Source organism: Equus quagga, chromosome 2 (genome assembly GCF_021613505.1).
Source record: "Equus quagga isolate Etosha38 chromosome 2, UCLA_HA_Equagga_1.0, whole genome shotgun sequence".
NCBI lineage: Eukaryota > Metazoa > Chordata > Mammalia > Perissodactyla > Equidae > Equus > Equus quagga.
This window is the reverse complement of record NC_060268.1, coordinates 169,158,780-169,180,420: the sequence shown is the minus strand read 5'-3', so window position 1 is coordinate 169,180,420 and position 21,641 is coordinate 169,158,780. Positions and strand designations below refer to the sequence as shown.

Here is a 21,641-nt window from a genome sequence, read left to right as displayed (position 1 = left end):
TATTAACCTCATATCAAATATGTGATTTGCAAATATTTTCTCCCATTCCATAGGTTGCCTTTTCATTTTGTTGGTAGGTTCCTTTGCTTTGCAGAAACTTTTTAATTTGATGTAACCCACTTGTTTATTTTTTATTTTGTTACTTGTATCATATCCAAAAAATCATTGCCAAGACCTATGTCAAGGAACTTTTTTCCAGGACAATTTTTTAAAACTTGTGTATAATATGGACTACTTTCAGAGAGAAAGAAATTTTCTGGACCTTGTATGTTGAGTTTTATTATTTTTATTATAATTTTATTTGAAATTTATAAACATAAAACTATCAGCTCTTAATCTTTACTTTTACACAATTATAAAAGCAATACACAAATTAAGTATGAATAAAACTTTGAAAACAATGAAATCCAAGTTAATAACATTAATTTAATGTAAGAGATGATATTGTTTTGCTGAATCTCAGTTGGTGCTGACCATCGGAATGTAGTTCTCTGCTTCACTGTGAGTTGTTTTGAGTTTGTCAGGCCTATATTACTGGGTACCATGTGAGGCCTTAATTCTTCTGCTATTTTTCTCCATTTGAACTTATATGAACTATTTGTTCGTATATCACTGGCTACATCATTTAAGCATTAGGTCCACCTCTGTGCCTCTATTCTTTCCTTTTTAGCCAGAGATCCTAAATTACCATTCAACACTGATGAAGGTGCAGATGCAGGCAGTGAAATTGTGTACCAATATCCAGCCTTGAGGGCCTAATCCAGATGATCCAGAATATGGTCATATTAATTTATTTTAGATTATCATTAAAAAAAAGCATAATTTAGAAATCTCCAAACCCACCGTAGACCTTCAAGAATATAAATCACTATTGCCTATGGGCCCAACAGCACAACATTAGAAGTCTCAAAAGAGGAAAAGGCTAGAAGTATTCCCAAGGCCTGGAGGCCCTGGTGATCCTGTCAGGCCACGTGGTGAATATTTCGCTCCTTAAGTCCTGAGGAGGCTGTGTATGAAAATAGAGGAGCCTGAGAGAAGCTGGTTCAGGAAGGTCATGATGGAGAAAATGCACCAGCTGTGCTTGTTACACCAGCGGGGATATGTGTGTGCAGCTGCTGGCTTCCTGCACTGCTCACTCAAGAAGGGCTGAATGTCTTCTTGATTGCCTTTCCCAGCAAATTGTTAGACTCAGATGTCGTAGGCAGAAACATGAACCTGGGGCACAGTAAAATACTGCTCATGGTGCAGGGTGTAATTTTGTGATTTCCGATGTTTGCATGTTGGGTTTTCTTAAAGCGAGGCACATCATCCGTAGGACAGGGAGAGTTGTTTCCCTGAAATGGTGGACTTGCTTCATGTGCCCTGTACTTGTTTTTTATCTTATTGGAGTAAGAACATTTAACATGAGATTTACCCTCTTAACAGACTTTTAAGTGAATAATTCAGTATTGTTAACTATAGACACGATGTTGTGCGGCAGATCTCTAGAACTTATTCATCTTGCACAACTGAAACTTTATACCTCTTGAATAACAGCTCCCCATTCCCCCTCCCCCAGCCTCTGGCCACTGCCATTCAACTCTCTGCTTCTGTTAGTCGGACTGTTTCAGACACCTCATGTAAGTGGAATCATAGAGTATTTGTCCTCCTGTGACTGGCTTATTTCACTTAGCGCAATGACCGTAAGGCTCATCCATGTTGTCACATACGGCAGGATTTCCTTATTTTTTTAAGGTTGAATAATATTCCTTGGGCCCTTTATTTATTTATTAGCACATAGACTAAATGCTCTGCCCTGTCTTTCAGGGTAACCCCCCCGTACTCTCTCCTCTCCTGTCAGTTCTCTTGTCTCTTGTAATTTCCCAAATGCCTTTATGGTCCCGGTCCACTGGGGGCATCAAGAGAATGAAAGATGGTTCCGGAACCCAAGAAGGGGTGGCCAAAACAGGAACTTGCTGAGGATCCAACCTCTCAGTTGTATGGCACTTGTCTGCCACCTCCCTGCTGTCTCTGGGGGGTGGGTCACTGCTACACCTAATTATCAATTTTCCATGGACCGTCTTATAACTTGGCTCTGGAGGGTTTTTCCATCACTTCCCCTCCCTGTGGAAAATACCTGTATCATGGGGACTGAGTTTAATTTCTCTTGGTCGCTCATCTTTTAACTTTGCCCATTGGGCTTGGCCCTGGACAGCTCATGCAGCCACTCCAGTAGGCCCTGCCTCTGTCATGCTCTCCCTCCAGGCCACACAGTGGGCAGCCTGGCAGTGGACGGCCCTGGTTTTTCTGACAGCATGAGCACAGAGGGCTTAGGCAGAAGGCAGCGTATGTTTTGTGAGATTCCTAAGGCCTATGGTTTGTAAGCCCATTGAAATTCTAACCAAAATTCTAGCTGAATTTTTCTAATCTGCAACCTCAATACTCATAGATCTCACATTTTGTATGTGGTAAGTTAAATGGTAATTGAGGTTTGCAAATTTTTATGTAATTTATTCTGGTTTTCTTCCAGTGGGCTGTGAGGTGGAACTTAAATACAGCATCACTGTAGTTACTTCTTCCTGTTTAGAGAGCCTAGCATAATATTTTGTCTTCTGGGCTCAAATAACCATGTAATTACTCTGTAATCATATAGTAATTAGCATGTACTATATGCATTTATTACATAATTATATTCCTGGAGGATTGCATGGTAATTATACTTACATTCAGCATATCATTTTATATACTGTATAATGAACAAGTATATAATTTGTTGCTTTTTTCTTTTATCCTAATTTCAGTTTACCAACCAGGAGCTGGAGACTTATTCTCCTGTTGCCTTGTTTATACATAGTTGGGCAGGTGCCTGAGCTCCTTTGGCCCACTCAATACCTCCTAATTATATATCTAAGAGAGTGCTAGGAGCTTGTGGGCTGCCGTGGGCTCCCAGCCTTTGCACTCCTAATACTTCCTCCTTGTCATGAACTCATTAAGTTATTAGCTTCGAAACAGAGCTCCCAGCACTGCCAGGTAAATGGCCAGATCACAGTTAAAACAGACAAGATGTGAGCAGCCCAGGTGCCAGCACCATGATCACACCTGCCTTTCTCTCCTTTTGCAGTGGAGCACATCCCCAAAGGGAACAACTGCCTTGATGCCGCTAAGGCCTGCAACCTTGACGACACCTGCAAGAAGTACAGGTCCGCGTACATCACCCCATGTACCACCAGCATGTCCAACGAAGTCTGCAACCGGCGCAAGTGCCACAAGGCCCTCCGGCAGTTCTTTGACAAGGTTCCGGCCAAGCACAGCTACGGAATGCTCTTCTGCTCCTGCCAGGACATTGCCTGCACTGAGCGGAGGCGGCAGACCATCGTGCCTGTGTGCTCCTATGAGGAGAGGGAGAAACCCAACTGTTTGAATTTGCAGGATTCCTGCAAGACGAATTACATCTGCAGGTAGGTGTGCCGCAGCCGGGTGATTGATGAGGCAGCAGGGAGAACCTTTGCGGCTGCTTCAGCGGCCAAGCTCCCGTTTTCTGTGTTTCTATGGACGGCAGGAGGGAGAAGAGGGCAGTCATTTGAATGGATCAGCCGGAAACTGACCTCTGCATCTGACACACGGTTCTTCAGAAGCTGGTCAGGCTCTCATGCTGGGGAAGGTTCCTATCTTTAACCTGGGCAAGCTTGGAGAGGTGCTAGAATGAGATAAATGTGTCTGCGCTTAGTAAGCACAGAGGGTCACCTGAGGCCAGGTGAACTTGAAGGCATCTGCCTACCTGGCAAGCCTGAGCCATTGCCAGGGATCGCAAGGGGTTAAGTAAGTCAGGGGACGGTTGGACTGGAAATATGGAGGCTTTTGACTGTCAAGGTCAGAAAACTGGAAGAGACCAGTGAGAGGGATTGAGCTTTGTCCAACCCTGCAGAGGAGAACTTCCAGAATGCCTGGGTCTGTTCTGGGCCATTCAGTCATCTATGTGGGCAGGAAGAGTGGGCATCTTCCTTGTCAGCTGTGCTTCCTGGTCTCAGACACCCTGTCGAGTCTGGGCTGTGATGTTGAAAACAGTTGCTTCCTTTTCCTTTTGCTATGTATTAATTTATTTTAACATTGGAAAGAACTCATGAACACATTCTATGTGTTTTAAAAAAAGAAGCAATGTAAAATTAGGTGTAGTGGGAAAGAGAAAGTTTGCTTTTGCTCTGCTCTCGCTCGCTTCCGACCGTCCCTGTCAACAATGTGATATGTGTCCTTCCAGAACTTTGGGTTGAATTCAGTTGCTGATTGAAGCAAGTAGATTTTGATAAGCAGAGCTTGATTCTTTGCAGCCTGAGGCGATGCTGGTGCTGCATTCAGATGTGCAGAATGGATCCTGGGCTAGAGATTCAGATGGGGCATCATATTGGACAACACCTGTACTTTATCCCCAGGGTAGAGCCAGGGGGCTTCAAATGCCATCTCTGACAAAATTCTGTGCACTCAATAAATGTTCACAGGTGGACAAGTAGGTGAGGATGTGGCTATGTGCTTGTTTTCTTATAGGCTTCCTATTTCTAAAAAGTAGAGAGCAGGAAAAAAAGTGTTTGATATTTTGAGGAGTCTGGTGAGCTGAATTTCTGGTCAATTTAAGTTTTATTATGGTAGAATGGGATCTCATTCTTTCCTTAAACTAGCTGTAATAGTGAGTAAAGAAAAATAAAAGTTCTCAGGGCCGGCCTGGTGGCATAGTGGTTAAGTTCACATGCTCCACTTCAGCTGCCAGAGTTTGCAGTCTCGGATCCCAGGCACAGACCTACAGACCCCTCAGCAAGCCGTGCTGTGGGGATGTCCCACATACAAGATAGAGGAAGATTGGCACAGACATTAGCTGCGGGACAATCTTCCCCACCTCCCGCCCCCTCACCCAAAACAGTTCTCATTATCTGTAGAACCCTCTCATGCTGAAGATTTTCTGGGAGTAATGACCCTCCACTTTTTTTTTAAGTTGAAAGTAGGTGACCTACTGTATGAGGAAGTACTCAGATGACCAACTGTGTCTTGGGAGGACTCAGGTGATCCTGAAATGCAACTTCATCAAGGACTCTTTCTCACTTCCGTGCCCCTGTTCCATGGAGACCCTCTTAACTGCAGACTAGGATTAGGGTTTGCTGTGCTAGAAGGTCTCTGCATAGTCATGACCTGGGGAAGCCAATCAACCAGGGAGTCAAAGAACCCCCTGCTACAGTTGAATGTGCCTGAGGAGCAGGACACAAGGGAGAAGCTGTAGGAGCTTTGCTCAGGGTGTAGGGTGGGAAGGAGCAGAGATTCTGAAGACCCCTGGATCTGAAACCCACATCATTGAGTAGAAGGGATCCCTCTGCTAGGAGTAGGACTGGGTTCCAGGGTCGTCTTTGGCTTAAAGGCAGACAGCTACAGCTCCTCACTGTCCCTACAGTAAGGCGTTATCCTGTCCACTGATGAGTCCAAGCCAGGAGGCCTGGAGACGGGAAGCAGTTCGGGGAGGGAGTAGAGCAATGGGTGAGCCCTTCTCCATTGGGCATTAGCTGGGAAGTGGGGGAGGGTGTGGTGATGAAGCCTTTTCTTTCTCTTCTCATGAGGTTCATCTTGCACGTGAGGTCCAGAGGAGGTCCGTGACATCTCCCATACAGGCTGAAAGCCCATCCTGAGTGATTCATTTGCATTACCTGGCCTTCTCTTCTAAAACAGAGACTCCTTGGAGGGTTGGTGTGAATTAGTCAAATCAGATTGCTTTCCTGCTGAGCTCTAGTGAGAAATAGCTGAGTATGGGAACTTGGCTTGTTCGGGGGGAGGTGGCAGGAGGAACCCACAGATAACAGGATGGTTTGGGTTCTGTTTGGGGCTCAGACTGAACTGGCAGGAAGGTTCCAAGAATCATTTGTGTTGAGACAGTAGCATAAAGTAGCCTCACCTAATGGGGCAGAAATCAACAAGAGGCAGTGGGATGGCCCTTGCCTAGTAACTGACTGCACCTGGTCACATCAAGGTCGGGATGTGGTGACAACAGCCACCATGCAGCGGGGTGAAGGTGTGCTGGACTGGAAGGTGTAACTGGAGGCAGCCTTTGTGCTACTGACACATTTCTAGCTCTGGGAAGAACGCGGAGGCTGTTTGGGAATCCAGATCCTAGACTATCCAGGGGCTCTACCAAGTGAGGTTTGTCTCAGCGTGATTGATGGGTTTTATACCCTGTCTTGAGTCTTCCCTGGGAAGGTGAATCAGTGACTTCCTCTGGTGTTAGCTGTCGTTAAGTTAGTTAGCCCATAATTTCTTTCCAAAGCCTGGACTTATTACTCATGATTACCCCCTCACTGTCAGATGTGGTAAATGTAATTTAAGGTGCAATGTAGGCAGCTAGGTGTTTTCTTCCATCAGATTTTGTTAATCTTCTCTTTAACTTTATGCCTTTTATTCCATCCCTTCTCTATCCATCTCAGGGAGGCCCTTGAAGTTACTACTACCCAGAGCAACAGCTAGTACTCACTGGAGCTGGGGCTTCTGGGGGGTTTCACATTATGACCCATCCTCATCCAGAGAGAGGGAGGTACTGCTGATGAGAAGACTTAAGGCTTAATTTGAATATCCCCAAAGCAAAGGGATAGCAAGAGGGAAAATCGCTTCTTAAAAACCATATTCTTCGAAAGCTCACATTTTCAAATGCTCCATTTCCATCTCAACATCAGCGACTATCAAAGAGCTGCTCAAGCTCATTAAAACTTCCCTGCACTTAATGTTTTCCAACTCGCAGCACATAGATTTCCTTCCCCCAGGGTCCAACAGTGCCTCTGTGCAAAACCTGTCTTTCTCCTGCCTTGTGCCTTCAAACAGAGGAGATGCAACTTTAGCTTTCCCTTTTGACTTTGTTTTCTTTTTCCCTTTTCCCTTTTAGGGAAGCTGACAGGTTCCTTTCCTCTCGGGGTGGTTGGGGAGAGGCGAGAGCTTGACTGTTCAGGCCTTCAAGCTTGTCTACAGAAAAGCAAACGTGGAGGTATTATTAGAAGGGTGTGATGAAATTTAAAAGCCTCCCATTCTTCCCCTGAAGCACAGCGTCTCCCTTGCCAGTTTTCCTCTGGTTGCTTTCCTTAGTGCCTGGAAGGATGTCAGGACTGAGTTTGGCCTTAAAGGAAGCATATTCCTTTATTCCTGATGCAAGTTGTTATATATGCAGAATTTAAACTTGTGCCTTACTTCCTTTATCCCAAACTCTGATCTCCAAAATCAGCTCAGCACTTGAGCACTGGTTCAGGGTGCTACAAATATGTTCATATCTCTTTTATTTTTCTGATTAATCACTCAGACACCTCAGCTATTCTTTATCACCAAGAGGTCTAGCATCTTCCTCTTGAGCATGTCCCCACCTATTTTCATCTATGAATTACAGAATTATATTCCAAAGCCCGTTCTGCCTGCAATGCCAAACAAAGAGGGAGCTTGAGGTTACCGACCAGCTAACCTGCCTTGTGACTATAGCTGCTGCCACACCACGTCACTGTTGTGAACAGCCTGGAGGATGCTTGGTGATTCAGTGGCTCTATCCCTCTTGGTCATTCTGCATGTGCAGCAGAGGTGCTGCATCCTTGGGTGCCAGAGTCACAACTCTTAGTTCATACTCAGTATGTGGCCACTAGTTCCCAAGCACCACATTTTGCCCAGGGGGCTGGGTTCTAAGGGGTTCCAGCCACAGCCAGCCCTCCAACTGAACACATAGTATCCCAGACTCTCCCTTTCCTGGCAGTGCATCGTAGGTGGAATTGAGTGTTGTATTTGCTTGCTTGCTTTTTAAAATTTTATTGTAGTAAGAACACTTAACATGATAACTACCCTGTTTGCAGATTTTTGAGTGTACAATACAGTATCAGTATCTATAAGCACAATATTATACAGTAGATCTCTAGAACTTATTCATCTTGTGTAACTGAAATTTTATACCCATTGATCAGCAACTCCCTGCTTTCCCCCCTCCCCCAGCCTCTGGCAACCACAATTCTATTCTTTGCTTCCATGAGTTTGATGGTTTTAGATGCCTCATCTAAGTGGAATCGTGCAGTATTTGTCCTTCTGTTTCTGGTTTATTTTGTCACCAATTTTGCTTCCCCCTGTTGGGACTTGAACCCACAATCATAGGGGACCCAAGAAAGGGCCCAAGGCTGGTGGGCCTCGAATCCACAATCAGCCCTTTTCTTCTTCAGAGGATTGTTTTCCATTTGGGGTCACAGATTTGAAATGAAACTGAAGCTGAGCATTCAACAGCACAAGCTTCATTCAATGGCCAAAGAATGGAGAAGTGGGCTATGTTCATGAATCAACTTCTCAGCTCTTGGGGCGATTCAGCAGCTGTTATAAGGGGTCAAAGTAATGAAGGGGAGGAATGTTCATAGATATTTGGGGAGCTGGGCAGGCTTTTTGGGGAAACAAACATGCCACCTCTTTTCTTTCCTTATGTGGTTTATATCTTACCATTGCCATGGCAGTTGTGAACTGTCATGGCGACAATGGGTTTGTTCCATAATATGGTAATGTATTACAATGAACATATAATGAGCTTCGGTGTCTATGTCAGGTCAAGTCTCACTGCCATGTTGCCTTCAACCACTTTTAACTGGTTTCGACTATATGTCTCAGCCATCTTCTCCTTCCTCTCTTTGTGGTTTCCTGTAAGCTAAAAAGAATGTGTTAGGTTTGTTCTGACCAGGGTTATGGTTAATGTCTTATGGGGCCAGGGCCAGGGTAACAATTTCACTTAGCAGAGAGTCCTCCAGGTTCCTCCAGTGTTGTCACATACTGCTTTTTGAAGGCTGAAACAGTACTTGGTCAAGGATATCTCATTCCTTTTAGAAAGATTCTGATAATGCTGAACCTCAAAAGGGAAGGGATCAGGGCCTTTGTGCCCTCTGTCTCCAAGGCTTTCTTGGCCCCACTGGAGATATACTTGCTCCTCCAGGTGCCCAGCTTCTGTGTCCCCATAGTTTCCAAGAATGGTGGCTTTGATCAAGTCACCAATTATATGGTTCTACCTTTCCCCAGCGACTGAGGATCCTATCATTGTATCCTGCAGACCTGGGGGATTTTTAGCAAAGCCAAGAAGATCTCCTGGGGTACAGTTCCAGAAAAACAGCATATGTAATTTTTCAAAATTCTGCCCTAGACAGCTCCACATTTTCCACACTAGAGCTGACCCTGTTATACTTAGAGGAAATGTGTTGTTGTTAATTTGTTAGCTGGGACAATTGGGGAAACATGTCACAAAACCATGCAGCAAATTTCTGCTCTGGTAACTTATCTGGTCTGACAGTGTTAGTGCTCCTTTAAAAGGTGAGGAATGTGTTTCATTTGCCTGGACTCAGACCCCTTTCGCACAGTAAACTGTGGGTCTTAGAGATCAAGGATGTCCTCCGCTGTTTGGGCTGAGTTCCTGTTTTGAAAACTGGATTCTACATCACTATATCTGGGCTTGTCTTGACATGCGGCAAGTGCAGGAGAAAATGGCTCAGAGGATAATTAATGCCTAAAACTAGATGGGTAGATTAATTTGGCACTTAATTTTATTTTACACTGATTCATTCACAAATGGAAATCAGCAGTTAGACAATGCAAACTTTTGAACCATGGAAAGAAAGGTTCAGGAATGTGAGAAAATACAAGTAAAACATTTTCCAGTTCATTTGAGCAGTTTTCATTTCAAATGATTACACGAGTGTCTTTAGCAACGGATTCAGAGTGCCGAGCGGCTCGTTTTTAATGCACTGCACCTGCACGAGCTGCCTGCTACCCCGTCTCTGCCCCGGAAGCCCCCCAGACTCATGCCGGGAGGCTCCTGCCTGTGTGCAGCAGGTTCATCAAGATCCTGAGAGAAGGGCAAGGATATCCTCCGACATCTGCTGCCACCTCTTTGCCTTTGACTCCAGCAGGCAGGGAGGAGCATGGTTCTTGTTGGATCTCCCAGCCCTCCGCCCCCAGCCTGTGTGTCCAGACGTGTGGCTCTTCAGCACCAGCTGAGCAGTGTCAAAACTCGCCATTCTCCCTGGCTCACAGGGGTAACTCGAGTTGTGAATCAGGCGGGAGCCTGCTACAACTTGCTCTATCTTGTCGCCTCGTATCTCTTTCTGTATCTCTCCTTTGGCAGAGGCGGGTGTGAAGCCATTTGTCTGTTCCTGCTGGAGCCTGTCGCTAAAAACGCCTGTCCAGATTTACTCCGTAGTCTCTCGCTCCAGCCAGCCCCTTCCCTGCACTTGCCCAAGCTCAGTGTCTGCCTCATTTTCCTCACCCCTTCCTTCGCCTGCTCTCATCCACACCAAGGTCATTTTTGCTACTCTTGGCCTTGAGACAGAAAGAATCAGAGACTCCTTGTCTTTACATTTTGCACATTCTGTTGGTTATTAGATCCTTGCGGACAGATGGAGTCTTGGCACCAGAACTGTCATTTACTGTCTTTGAGTGTGAACGTGGATGGAAAAGGAACGGAATTGAGTCTGTCCAGGAAGCCCAAAGAGGAAGTCCCACATTTCTTTGGGGGAGAAAGTGTCATAGTGGAGGATCTTAGGAGCCATATTCAAACCAGGCGTCAGTGGCTGAGAAGGAAGGAAAGTCAAGCAGAAGAAAGACAGCTTAGTTTCAAGGGGGATGCAGTGGTGGGTGGGAGGTAGGGGCCTGGGGACTGTCCTAGAGGCAGAGGGAGAAAAATCAGTGTGATATAAAGGTAAGGTGTTAGGGGTCTCCAGTGCCATGTTGAAGTATTGGATTTTATCCATCAAAGGTTTATGAGGATGAGAGACATGATCAGCCGGGCTTCAGAGAGCTCTCAGATGGCAGTGCAGAGGGAGGATCAGAGCAAGGCGAGGCCAGGAGACCAGGTAGGAGGATCTTACAATGGACCAGATGATAGGTGGCCAGGAGAACAGGTGAGAAGTTGGGAAACTTGATAGGCACCATGGAGGGGAGGACTTGGTGATTTATTGAACACCCAGCATAGACAGAGGATGATGTGGGCCTCCACAGCCTGGTGATGGGGCAGTGATGGCGTTAGTAGCTAGGATGGGGAACAAAGGAAAGAGGGCAGACTTGTCTCTTGGGTTGGAGGCAGGGGAAGAAGACGATGAATTGTTTTGGCCATGCTGCATTTGTGGAGTGTGTTTATCAGAACTCTTTTGATCCACAATAGAAACCCAGCTTAAGCTTGCTAGGACTAAAGAGGGGATTATGTATTAATTCATAGGACTGGAGGGGAGAGTAGTTGGACACAGTCAGGACTGAGGGCTCAGTGCCACCGTGAGCTACACTCTCAACTCTCTGTTCTCCTCTGCTTGTCTGCTTCAGTCTCTTATATTATTTCTCTGAGCGCAGCCACCAGCAGCTCCACACATTTAACCTGTCACCTCATGATCGCAGAGATAGAGACCCTATCCTCCAAATCCTGTTAAAAAAAATCCCAAGTGAGAACTTTGATTGGCCATGCTTAGATGGTGTACCCATCCTTGGAGCAGCCACTGCGGCCAAAGGGAAAGTATGCTGTGGCCCAGTCGAAGCCAGGGTCAGCAGAGACTACTACCAGAAGGCAGGGAAGGAGTACTGGGCTCAGAAAACCAAGACCATGTCCACAGGGCATAAGGATGTCCACATGGAGATGGAAGGCTCATATAGCCAGGCACTTGGAGTCAAAGGCAGGGTCCTTTCAATGGCCCCAAAGCCCCACATGGACTGTCCTCCTGCCCTTCACCCATCTTGTTTTTCTCTGATTGTCCTGCCTCTGCTCCCTTTGCTTCAGCCACACTTGTCTCCTTGCTGGTCCTTGAATGACCAGGCATGTCCCACCTCTAGGTCTTTGCTCTAGCTGTTCTCTCTGCCAGGACCATTCTTTCCCCAGATGCTCCCAGGCAAACTCCCTCACCCCCAATCTGCTTAAATCTCTTCTTAATGAGGCTTACACTGGCCACCCTATTTAATACTGCAAGCCCCTGCACATTCCCAATTCTCCTATCTTGCTCTCATTTTTTTCCCCAAAACACTTATCACCTTCTAACACACTATATAATTTACTTATTTATTTTGATTATTATTTACTCTTTCTTCACTAGAATATAAGATCCACAGTCAGGGCTCTATCTGGTATATATCCCAAGTGCCTAAAACTATACCTGAACAATATTCTGTGCTTACAAATATTTGCTGAATGAGTCAATGAATGAATAAATTTAAAACATCCATCCATCCATTCATCCATCCATCCGTCTATCCATCCATCTGTCCGTCCATCCATCCATCCATATATTCATACATCCATTCATCTATTTGTCCATCCATCCATCTGTCCACCCATCTATCTGTCCATCCACTTACCCATTCATCTACCCATCCATCCCTCCATCCTGTAGTTATTGTGCCAGGAGTAAAGATCAGGCTTCTCACCTATAGTGCAGAGAGGAAGGCAGGCACACATACCATCATTGCAGCCTGGCATGGTAGTCTGTGGTCAGGAAGGTAAGAAGTGCTACGGGAGAACAGAAGTGAGAATGGCCAGCCCATCCTGGCAGGTCAGCAAGGCTTCCGGGAGAAGCGGCCATCTGAGCTGGCCTGGAAGGATGAGCAGCATGCAAGAGAGTAGCCTTAGGAGTAACAGACAGGGGCATAGGGCTGTGGGTTTGAAGAAGTCCTGGGAGGCAAAACAACAACCTGTTTACTGGGTTTTGATCATGAGCAGCACTGGGCACACACCTTGCAAATGTGATCTTTAATTAGCCCAGCTGCCCCACGGGGGAATGACCAGTGGAGCTGCCCAGCTCCAATGTAGAGGAGTTGGAATCAGCCTGGTCTTTCTAACTCCAAAACCTGGTTTCTGTCACTATTTCCAAATGGTTCTCTTTCATGACAAGAATACAATGTTCTTACACTGTTCAGCCTTACTACCTTTAGTTCCAGACAGGCAGAGTGATAACTCCGGCCAGCCTCTGAATCTAGACACTCTTTATGGCTCAGTAACTAAGACAGCATCAGTTTTAAAGACAGTTTTCACAGAGAGTTAGGACATAATGTCCATCACAGCCTCTTAGCATCATTTAAAAAAATTTTTAAAAAGCTACTCTGGTAATGCATGCTCATTAAGTTCTTACTTTATCTAATTTCCTTTTGAACACTCATTGCTTATTACAGAGTGGTTTCTCTGTGACAGCTTACTGATTGCAAGAGTCGTTTCTACAAATAAGAAAAAAATCCTCTCAGACCACACTGGTTTTCTGGTTATTATTATTAACTCAATAATTCACTTCGGGCACGTTTATTGAGCAAAGTCTTCTTGACCTTGAGGGTCCTAGAAATGGAAGTCATGTGCCCATCTCCCAGGAGCTCCCACTTGCCTGGTTGGACTCCATAACTCTCTGCTGAACTGTCATTGGAGTTCAGAGTCTTCAACCCTCACCTACCCCAAGGCAGCTGATATCAGGGACCTGGCTGTGTATCTCACCGGAGGTGAATTCTTTGCTGTCACAGGGTGACAACTAGCTCTAAATAATCCATGGTTGTGTCACCGTGTTGGGGTCATCCAGTTGTTTGCCTTCTTACCTTCTCTCTCCCCTGTGCCCATTCCATTAATCACAGGAAAACCTCCTGGTAAAAGATGTGGTGGGTGAGAGACCTGGAATAATTTCCAGAAGTGCTGAAATGGGAGTGGATGGGGAACTTGAAGGGGGTCTGTGGGACTCTAGATTTCAGACCACCTTGTCCAAGACTGCAGGCAGCTGAGAGACACCCCAATTGATGTCCTCTGCTTCTCTATGCATCTTGTTCCTCTTCAAAGGGACCCTTCTGTTCTGCCCAGCAGCTGTTCACAAATAGGACCCATGCAGTTCACAGGCAAACTAGCTTGTCCCTCAAGCCAGACCTAAACGCAGCCAGATAGATTTTGTGATCTCTTTTTTTCCTAATTCCAAGGGCAGGGCATGCTTCCATTTCATACAGCTCTTTTTTTCGAATGTGTTTTATCCACTGAGCAAGGAATGGGGTCAAAAGAATGGAAGAATAGGAGACCTCAGTATTCCTAGGGAGCTGCCCCCTCATCCAGACCAACAGCCTGCGAGGTCCCAGGGCATCCCATGCTGGCTGGCATGCTAGTCCCATAAACTGCGGCTGTGACCTCCCTACCCTGGTCCCCACAGGAGATAAGAGTTCTTCTGTCGGTCGTACATGGTTTGCAGTTGACATAAGCACCCATAACCTGTGTCCCACTCATTTTTGGGTGGGAAATCCGCCCCCTCAGTCACCAGCTGACTGTCCTGTGTAATTAGCACCCGAGTCTCAAAGCCAGGCTTGGAGTCCTGCTACACCCAGGGAGACCCCAAAACGTCCCCCCAAGCCGTTACTCCCAGTTAGGGATCCTGCAGTCACGTTGGCACTTACATTTCTACTGGGCTTTTCCAATTCAGTGAATGGGAAATTGCTCTGTAATTTCCAAAAGCAATTAATTATGCAGAAAATTTTGCATTCAAGAAAAACAAGAATTTAAAAGAACCATCAATGTGAAAAATGCCACTCTAAGAAGGAGTTGGGACTCTTTTTGTTTGTTTGTTTTTGCCTTCCTCAGTTGCTGTCAATGTGTTTGTGAGTGAGGCGCACCTGGGCTTCTATCCTCGTTCTGCTAGTTCTGGGACGTGGGCAGCTCGAGACCTCAGTTTTGCATCAATAAATGGAGTTAATGACTCCATCTTCACAGGGCAGCTGTGAGGATTAAATGAGGTAGCTCTGCAGATGCATGAGCACAGTGCCTGTCACCTACCCCAGGAAACACTCAATAAATATGGCTCTCTTTCTCCCTCACTCTTTCCACAAGTTTGTATCATAGAGGACAAAGAAAGCTTATGATTCCAAATGTAACATTTCCCCTCCCCCAGTAGCAGACAGAGACCTTTAAACTAGGATTCGTGGGTGGAGGGGGTAGATTCTTACTGCTTTACACTTGCACACACCCACAGCACTAAGCCGCATGTGAAAATGCCAACGCCGTTATGTGAGGCCATGTTGCTAAGCTTTATACATCACCATCTTTTCAGTTTTGTACCATTAGGGAAAACTGGGGGGGCAGAGGCGGGAGTAGACAAAGTCCCGAGGTGTTTGGAGTATGTGTCATTTCAAGAACATTCCTGTCCAGAATAGACAATTATTGACATACAAAGAGACACAGTAAGACGTGAACAGAGCTGGCCACGAGATTGTTGGGCCTAGAGTGGTAGATACACCATTGTTTAAACTGAATAGGCAGTGGGGGGACCACTGGCAGCCTCTTGGGGCACGTGCTGCTTCAGTGACCCAGAGTAACTGCGAATAAAGGGTTCTTAGAGGTGCTTGTGTCTGAGTCAGTGATGCGAGCGATCCAGCAAAGGGCAATCACTGACTCAGTGCCACTGAATCTGAACGTCCCTCTCCTCTGGGTGGTTCTGTGCTGTGAATCATGCCATCATCCTGTTAGGAAGCAAGCCACAACCGGGGGCAGCATGGCTTGTTGTACAGGACTCAGGAGCCCAGAATCTGCAGAGCCAGGGACATCATTGTAGGAATGTGTGGACAACAGTGATGGTGATGAGGGTGATGATGAAGAGAGCAACATTTATTTGCCATTTACTGTGTGTAGGCACTCTGCTGAGCACTTCACCACAGCCCCAAAAGTGTGGGCTGTCATAGTCATCCCCATGTCACGGAGGAGGTGGTGTGGTCTTGAAAAGCTTCTGCCGTCGCCCAAGTGATGCTACTGCAACAAAAGCCCAGAGGGTCTGTCGGCTGCAGAGCCGGGGGGCCATATGCAGTGCTGTCTGCTTCTGCATGAAGTGAAGTGTGCGTACCTTGCAAACTGCCCGCATAATTTTGCTATGACGCTCAGGGTGTGTGGCATTGGATACTAGAGGTGACTTTGTTTTCACTTTTTATTTATTCATTTTAAAACAAAAAATTTAAATAGAAGCTCTTTGGATCTTGTCAAGATACAGCCTGAGTGCCCTTTACCAAACATATTTCACTTCTCGTTAAAACTGGTTTTCAAACTTTTTTGGTTTCAGGACTCCTTTACAATCTTAAAAATTACTGAGAATCCCAAAGTTTGCATGGGTTAAATCTATCAATACTTATCATACTGGGAATCAAAGGTGAAGAAATGTTTGTGTAGTTATTACTTCTTTTAAAAATAACCCCAAGAGGGGCCAGCCCCGTGGCCGAGCAGCAAAGTTTGTGCGCTCCACTTAACTGGTTCAGATCCTGGTCTCGGACATGCACACCACTCATCAAGCCATGCTGAGGCGGTGTCCGACATGGAAGACCTAGAATGACTTGCAACTAGGATATACAACTATGTACTGGGACTTTGGGGAGAAAAAAAAGATTGGCAACAGATGTTATCTCAGAGCCAATCTTTAAAAAATAATAAAATAACCCCAAGAAGCTGGCCCGGTGGCGTTGTGGTTTGGTTCACATGCTCTGCTTCAGCAGCCCATGGTTCATAGGTTCAGATCCCTGGTGCAGACCGGGCACCGCTTATCAAGCCATGATGTGGTGGTGTCCCACATACAGAATAGAGGAAGATTACTACAGGTGTTAGCTCAGCAACAGTCTTCCTCAAGAAAAAAAGAGGAAGATTGGCAACAGATGTTAGCTCAGGGCCAATCTTTCTCACCAAAAAAAAATAATAATAATAACTCCAAGAAGCCCATTACATGTTACCATAAATAGCAGAACATATTTTTATTAAAATCACGATATTGTCCAAAACAAAATAATTTAGGGAGAAGTGTGGCATTGTTTTATTCTTTTACACATCTAGTGTCTGATCGGAAGATTCTTGGATTCTTATACATATCTGTTTGGGCATTCAGTCTCTTGCAGTATCGCATGTCATGTGGTCTGTGGGAAAACTCCATCAGTGCTCTTAAGAGAGCATGAGAGTAAGAAAGGTTCCCTCTTACCTTTCTACGGCTAGGAAGACACTTTTGACCTCATGGACTCTAAAAGACTCTCTGAGATTGCCAGGGTTCCTGGACCTCACTTTGAGAACTGCTGCACTAGAAGGACCAGAATAATTTTGGACTAGAAGACATGTGTACACAAACATTCCCTGGGTGTACGCACCTGCTTTATGTCCAACCCTTTCAGCTCCAGCAGGTTAGGATGGTGAGCCTGGGGGACATGTGTGGGAGCCCTTCTGGGTTGAAATGGGTACCTGTAACTGGAGAACTGCTGAGCTTCCCATCAGCCATCACTCCAGGACTGTGTGGCAGGCTGGTGAGCCCGACCCAGCTCGGTTTCTTGCTCTGAGAGATGCTCTCCCGAAAGACAGCGCCTGTCTTCTCTTTTCTAGCACACCAAAGGGTTTCCAAATTGTTTTCAGCTCAGTCAGGCAGAACTCCAGGCTGATGTGTAAAAAACCCTCTGTGTCCAGAAAGACTCAGTGGCGCTTCTCTCTTCGGTAGCAGCTTGGGAGAATGTCGCAGGTAAGCCTCTGCTCCTTGCAGTGCTGGATGGGGTGGTGCACCTGGCTTCAGGCCATCTCAGGTGCAGCTCCTCTCTGCTCTTCCTGCTCCATGATCATTTGCCATGGCGAGAGCTAAAGGATTATAATGACATGGAGCCTGGGATAACGCTGAGAATTGGAAATGCCTGGAAGCTGGAAGTTTTAGATTCCTTGTCAGCACCCAGCAGTTGGAATTCCTATTGGAGAATCAGCTGACTCCATCTAACACCTTTGAACTTTTCAGGATGGGGGTCTGGAGAGAGAGAATGCCATCTCTCCAAGAATGTTCACTCCAGCAAAGGGTATTGACACTGTCCTGCTAGAAAACCTTTCTGTGGAAACAGACAAAAACAAGTGAGAATCACTCCTTCCTTGTTCCAGGTTCAAAAATTCAAGTTGAAACATTTTTAGATACAAATAAGCCATGTGGTTTGCAAAAGTTTGCTTTTTGCCTAGTGTACTGGCTGGTGGCGGGCTCATTCACTGGTTCGGCAGGACGGGAGTGCCAAGTGCTCTGCCAGGCCGGGGGGGTCAGAGACCAGTGAGCTGTCCACACAGAGTGTCCATGCACACCTGAGGGAGGAGGAGTGGCCTCAGGGACTTCTCCCAGATGCCATTCCTCTGGAGCAGTGGTTCCCCAACTTTAGCCTGCATCGGGATAAGTTTCTGATTCCTGAAGTCTGGGGTGGGGCTTAATAATTTACATTTCTAGAGCATTCCCATTGATGCTGCTGCTGATCTGGAGTCCACACTTGGAGAGCCACTGCCTTAAGGGATGTTGACCAGGTGACCTAGGCTGATAGGCCTCCCTCTGCTCTCAAAGGGGTCTGCAATGGTGAGGATGAGGAGGAGTGGGCAGCCAGAAACTTATGAGGGGATGTGGGAGATAGGCAGCACAGCTGTGGCTGGGGGTGGGCTGTCAGCCCAGTGTAGGGGGTTGAGGGATACCACACTTGGAAAGTTTCTTTGCTGTACTAAGATCTGGAAGGCTGTAGGGATCCACTATGAAATCTGTAATGCCAGCCCGGGTGATAGCTCCTTCAGGAACAGGATCCGGAGATGTAGCTAATGTGCATCTATTTAGTTACTGCCTGAGCCGGCCCCAGTGCAAGGTGGGAACTTACCCTCATTGCACAGGGGAAGGAGATAGACTGTTGTCCGTAGGCTGAGCTTGGCCTGAGACTGGAATTCATTTGGGTGAGTTATGACTGAAAAATGCAAAGCAAAACAGAGGGTTTAAGGCAATTATTTGAAAAGCAATCTTCCTTCCAAAATGACCTTCAGAGCAGTCTTTGACCTGAGCTATTCAAATAAGGAAAGCTGACATGCTTTACTCTGCTCTTCTTGTCACTTTTTCCAAGCGGAAGCATCTTTGATTGTCAGGAGGGAACAGGGGATGGGCAGTGCCTATGGTGGAACTATGAAGCGGGTTACTCAAATACACATGCATGTCTGAGATTCAAAAGTGCTGTGATTCCGTGAGCCAAGGTCACCATGAACCTTGACCCGTACAAATAAATATTCAGTGCTGTCTCACCTCTCACTCACTGCTGGTTATACAATTGCGAAGGCGGTGTATGAAGATGGCGGGAGGTAGGATGCAGTATTCCAAAGGGATTGTATCTCCTTCATCTTTGTCCCTGTCCCCCCATAGCCACCACCTCACACAGCATCTTGCAGTGTAGGTGCTTAGTGACCATTGTCATGGGAAGGTTGGTGCCTTTGTTGAACCCTCTGTAGTCTGTGCCAGGCACTGTGCCAGCCGCTGGGCTACAAAGCTGAAGATACGTGCTCTGTCCTAGGTGCCTGGATGCTGAGGTACCTCTATGAGTCAGAAAACCTCAGGCCCAGGGCTCTTTTCTAGGCTGCTCCCCAGCATCTCCAGGCTCAGAGAATGCGGGAAGGGGTGTTTTTTGGCTGTATAAGAGGTGCCACCAAATACTGCCTGTCCACAGGACTCTGGTTCAACCTGAGTGGGAGAGCGCCCTCTTGAGGGAGCCAGGCCAAGTGTTCCTTGTCCACATGGAGGCAGGGTGTACTGGCCTCAGGTGCCTCCAGAACCCAGCTGCTGTTGTGTTCCCATGCTGGGTCTGGCCCTCCCTGGCTGAGGATCCTGGAGAATCCATTTGATTCCTCTATACCTGTCCCTTCACGTGAAGGAGGAGCAGCACCTGCCCCATTATCTGCCTCACGGGGCTGTGACTGGAGAGAGAGAGCTAGTGTTGAAAGCACCTTGAGAGTAGTAACAGCAACATTCATATCCAGCCCTTTACTGAGCACTGACCTCTATGCCAGGCACCTAGTTTCAGGCCTTAATCCTCCCCACAGCCCTGTGAAAGAGGTGCTGTTGGTGCCTGCATTTTTTACATGGGGAGCTGCAGAGATGAAACCCAGCAGCAGGGGCAGTTGGGATTTGAACCTATGGTTTGACTGCAGGGCCCATGCCCTTTCTCACTATGCCCATCACCCACCAGCTCTGGGAAGGGTCCACACATGTGTTTGCTCTTCCCAGGGAGGCACCCAAGAAGTGATCCCTGCCAGGTGTCTCCTGTCTCCAGCCTCAGGAGTAATGTAGTCAGGAAAGGGCTGGTTGGAGGCCTTCTGGCTTCTCCCAGTGGGCCCGAGTGGCCCCGACTTTTTGCACCCCTCACTTCTTGACTTCTGTGGCATCTTCTAGGGGTGACTGTGTAGACAGCCTGGGGAGTTGGGGTGCTCAGTGGGCAAGGCCTGGGCCAAGATGACTTCTCCACACAGCTGTGTTGTGGATTGCATTTGAGCCCTACTGAACAGTAACAACAGATATTATTTTTTTATGTTTTTAAACTGCAAGCACTATTAAATAAAAATAATGCCCACTAATTCTGTCATTACACTTTATTGGGCCTAGTAAAGATCACTTATATCCACCTAAATCAGATTTCGGCTCTTCGAGCACACAATTCACATCAAAATGGCGGCAGAAATCCAAGAACTAAAATTAAAAGATGGACCATTAATTCTTATTTCAGTGCTATGGGGGTGAGTGTGAGCTTGAGTGTCTGTGACCTTCTTTTCAAAATCTGGCTCTAACTTTTACCAGCTCCATGACTTTGGCTAGATGTTGACCTTTCTGGACCCAGTGCCCTCTACTGTAAAATAAGGCTAACCTGGCTGGTGAGGTTATTGGGTGTTAAATGACACAGGCTTCTGAAGCATTGGGCACAGTGACTCACTCTAAATAAATGTACTTGTTGCTAGTGCAGTGTCTGGAGCAATTAGCAGTTAGCTGGGCTGCTGTTCTCCTCACCTGTGCCAACACTGTAGCTCTAAGATGTCTGTGATGAGTACTGATCTGTAGGTGATTGGAGCCATAGTATATGGCACTTGGATTCATTCATTCATTCATTGACTCACTCATTCATTCAACAAATATTTACTGAACATCTACTTTATGCTGGGCACAATCCTAAGTGTTCACCTTCTTATTGTGGAGGCAAGGCTATCAATAAAGTTAAGACAGAAAGTAGAGAGTGATGGAGAGGAGGTGTGGGCAGGAAGGCTGAAGCTAGTGCCCTCCTCGGGGCTCTGAGCCCTCAAGGAGAGTTGGTGGGGAGGGCTCAGAGGAGCCCCTTGCGATCGCTGCGAACGGGTCAAAAATCCCTTAAGATCACCTGGTTGGGTGGAGTGGTTGAGGGGACAGTTTATTAGAAAATGGCTTATGTGGACCATGGAAATCAGCTCCTCACCCTGAAGAAAAAAGGGAGGAAGTAGTTTTAAATTCAGCTGAGAGCTAAGTGTGGGATTGGGGGGTTTGCTGTATGATGTATGGTGAAAATGAGAGTATGATGAAAATGAGAATGGATTACTAAGAAGAGTTATGAGTTTTCTGAAAAGGGGGGAATTGTCATCTGATGGCAATGGAATAAGTGATTTATTCTGTTGATGTCTAACACCACAATTCCCTGTCTCCTGAGCAATGCCCCTTCTAGGAAGGAAGATATTGGGACTAGTTGTTTGCGGAACTAAAGTCTCTGTTGACCTTAAAACAATTTGCTTGCAAGAAAAATGACCTAGTGTATATTTACTATTGAACATAATTTTCCTTAGGAAGTCTGCAACCCTACTAAAGATTAATAGGGGGACTTATTTTCATATGTTTCTGCTTAAAGTATGTTTGTGCAAGTGTAAG

At 46.3% G+C, this 21,641-nt stretch overlaps 1 protein-coding gene across 3 annotated transcripts in view; it reads left to right on the top strand.

Annotated features, from left to right (window-relative positions):
- The window catches only part of GFRA1 (GDNF family receptor alpha 1), a 211,836-nt gene that overhangs the window by 147,945 nt on the left and 42,250 nt on the right, over positions 1–21,641 (top strand). For all 3 annotated transcript variants that reach the window (XM_046654232.1, XM_046654234.1, XM_046654233.1), the window contains one exon: positions 3,101–3,437. In XM_046654232.1, the coding sequence (XP_046510188.1) occupies positions 3,101–3,437 (337 nt within the window). The remainder of the gene's footprint in view (positions 1–3,100; positions 3,438–21,641) is intronic.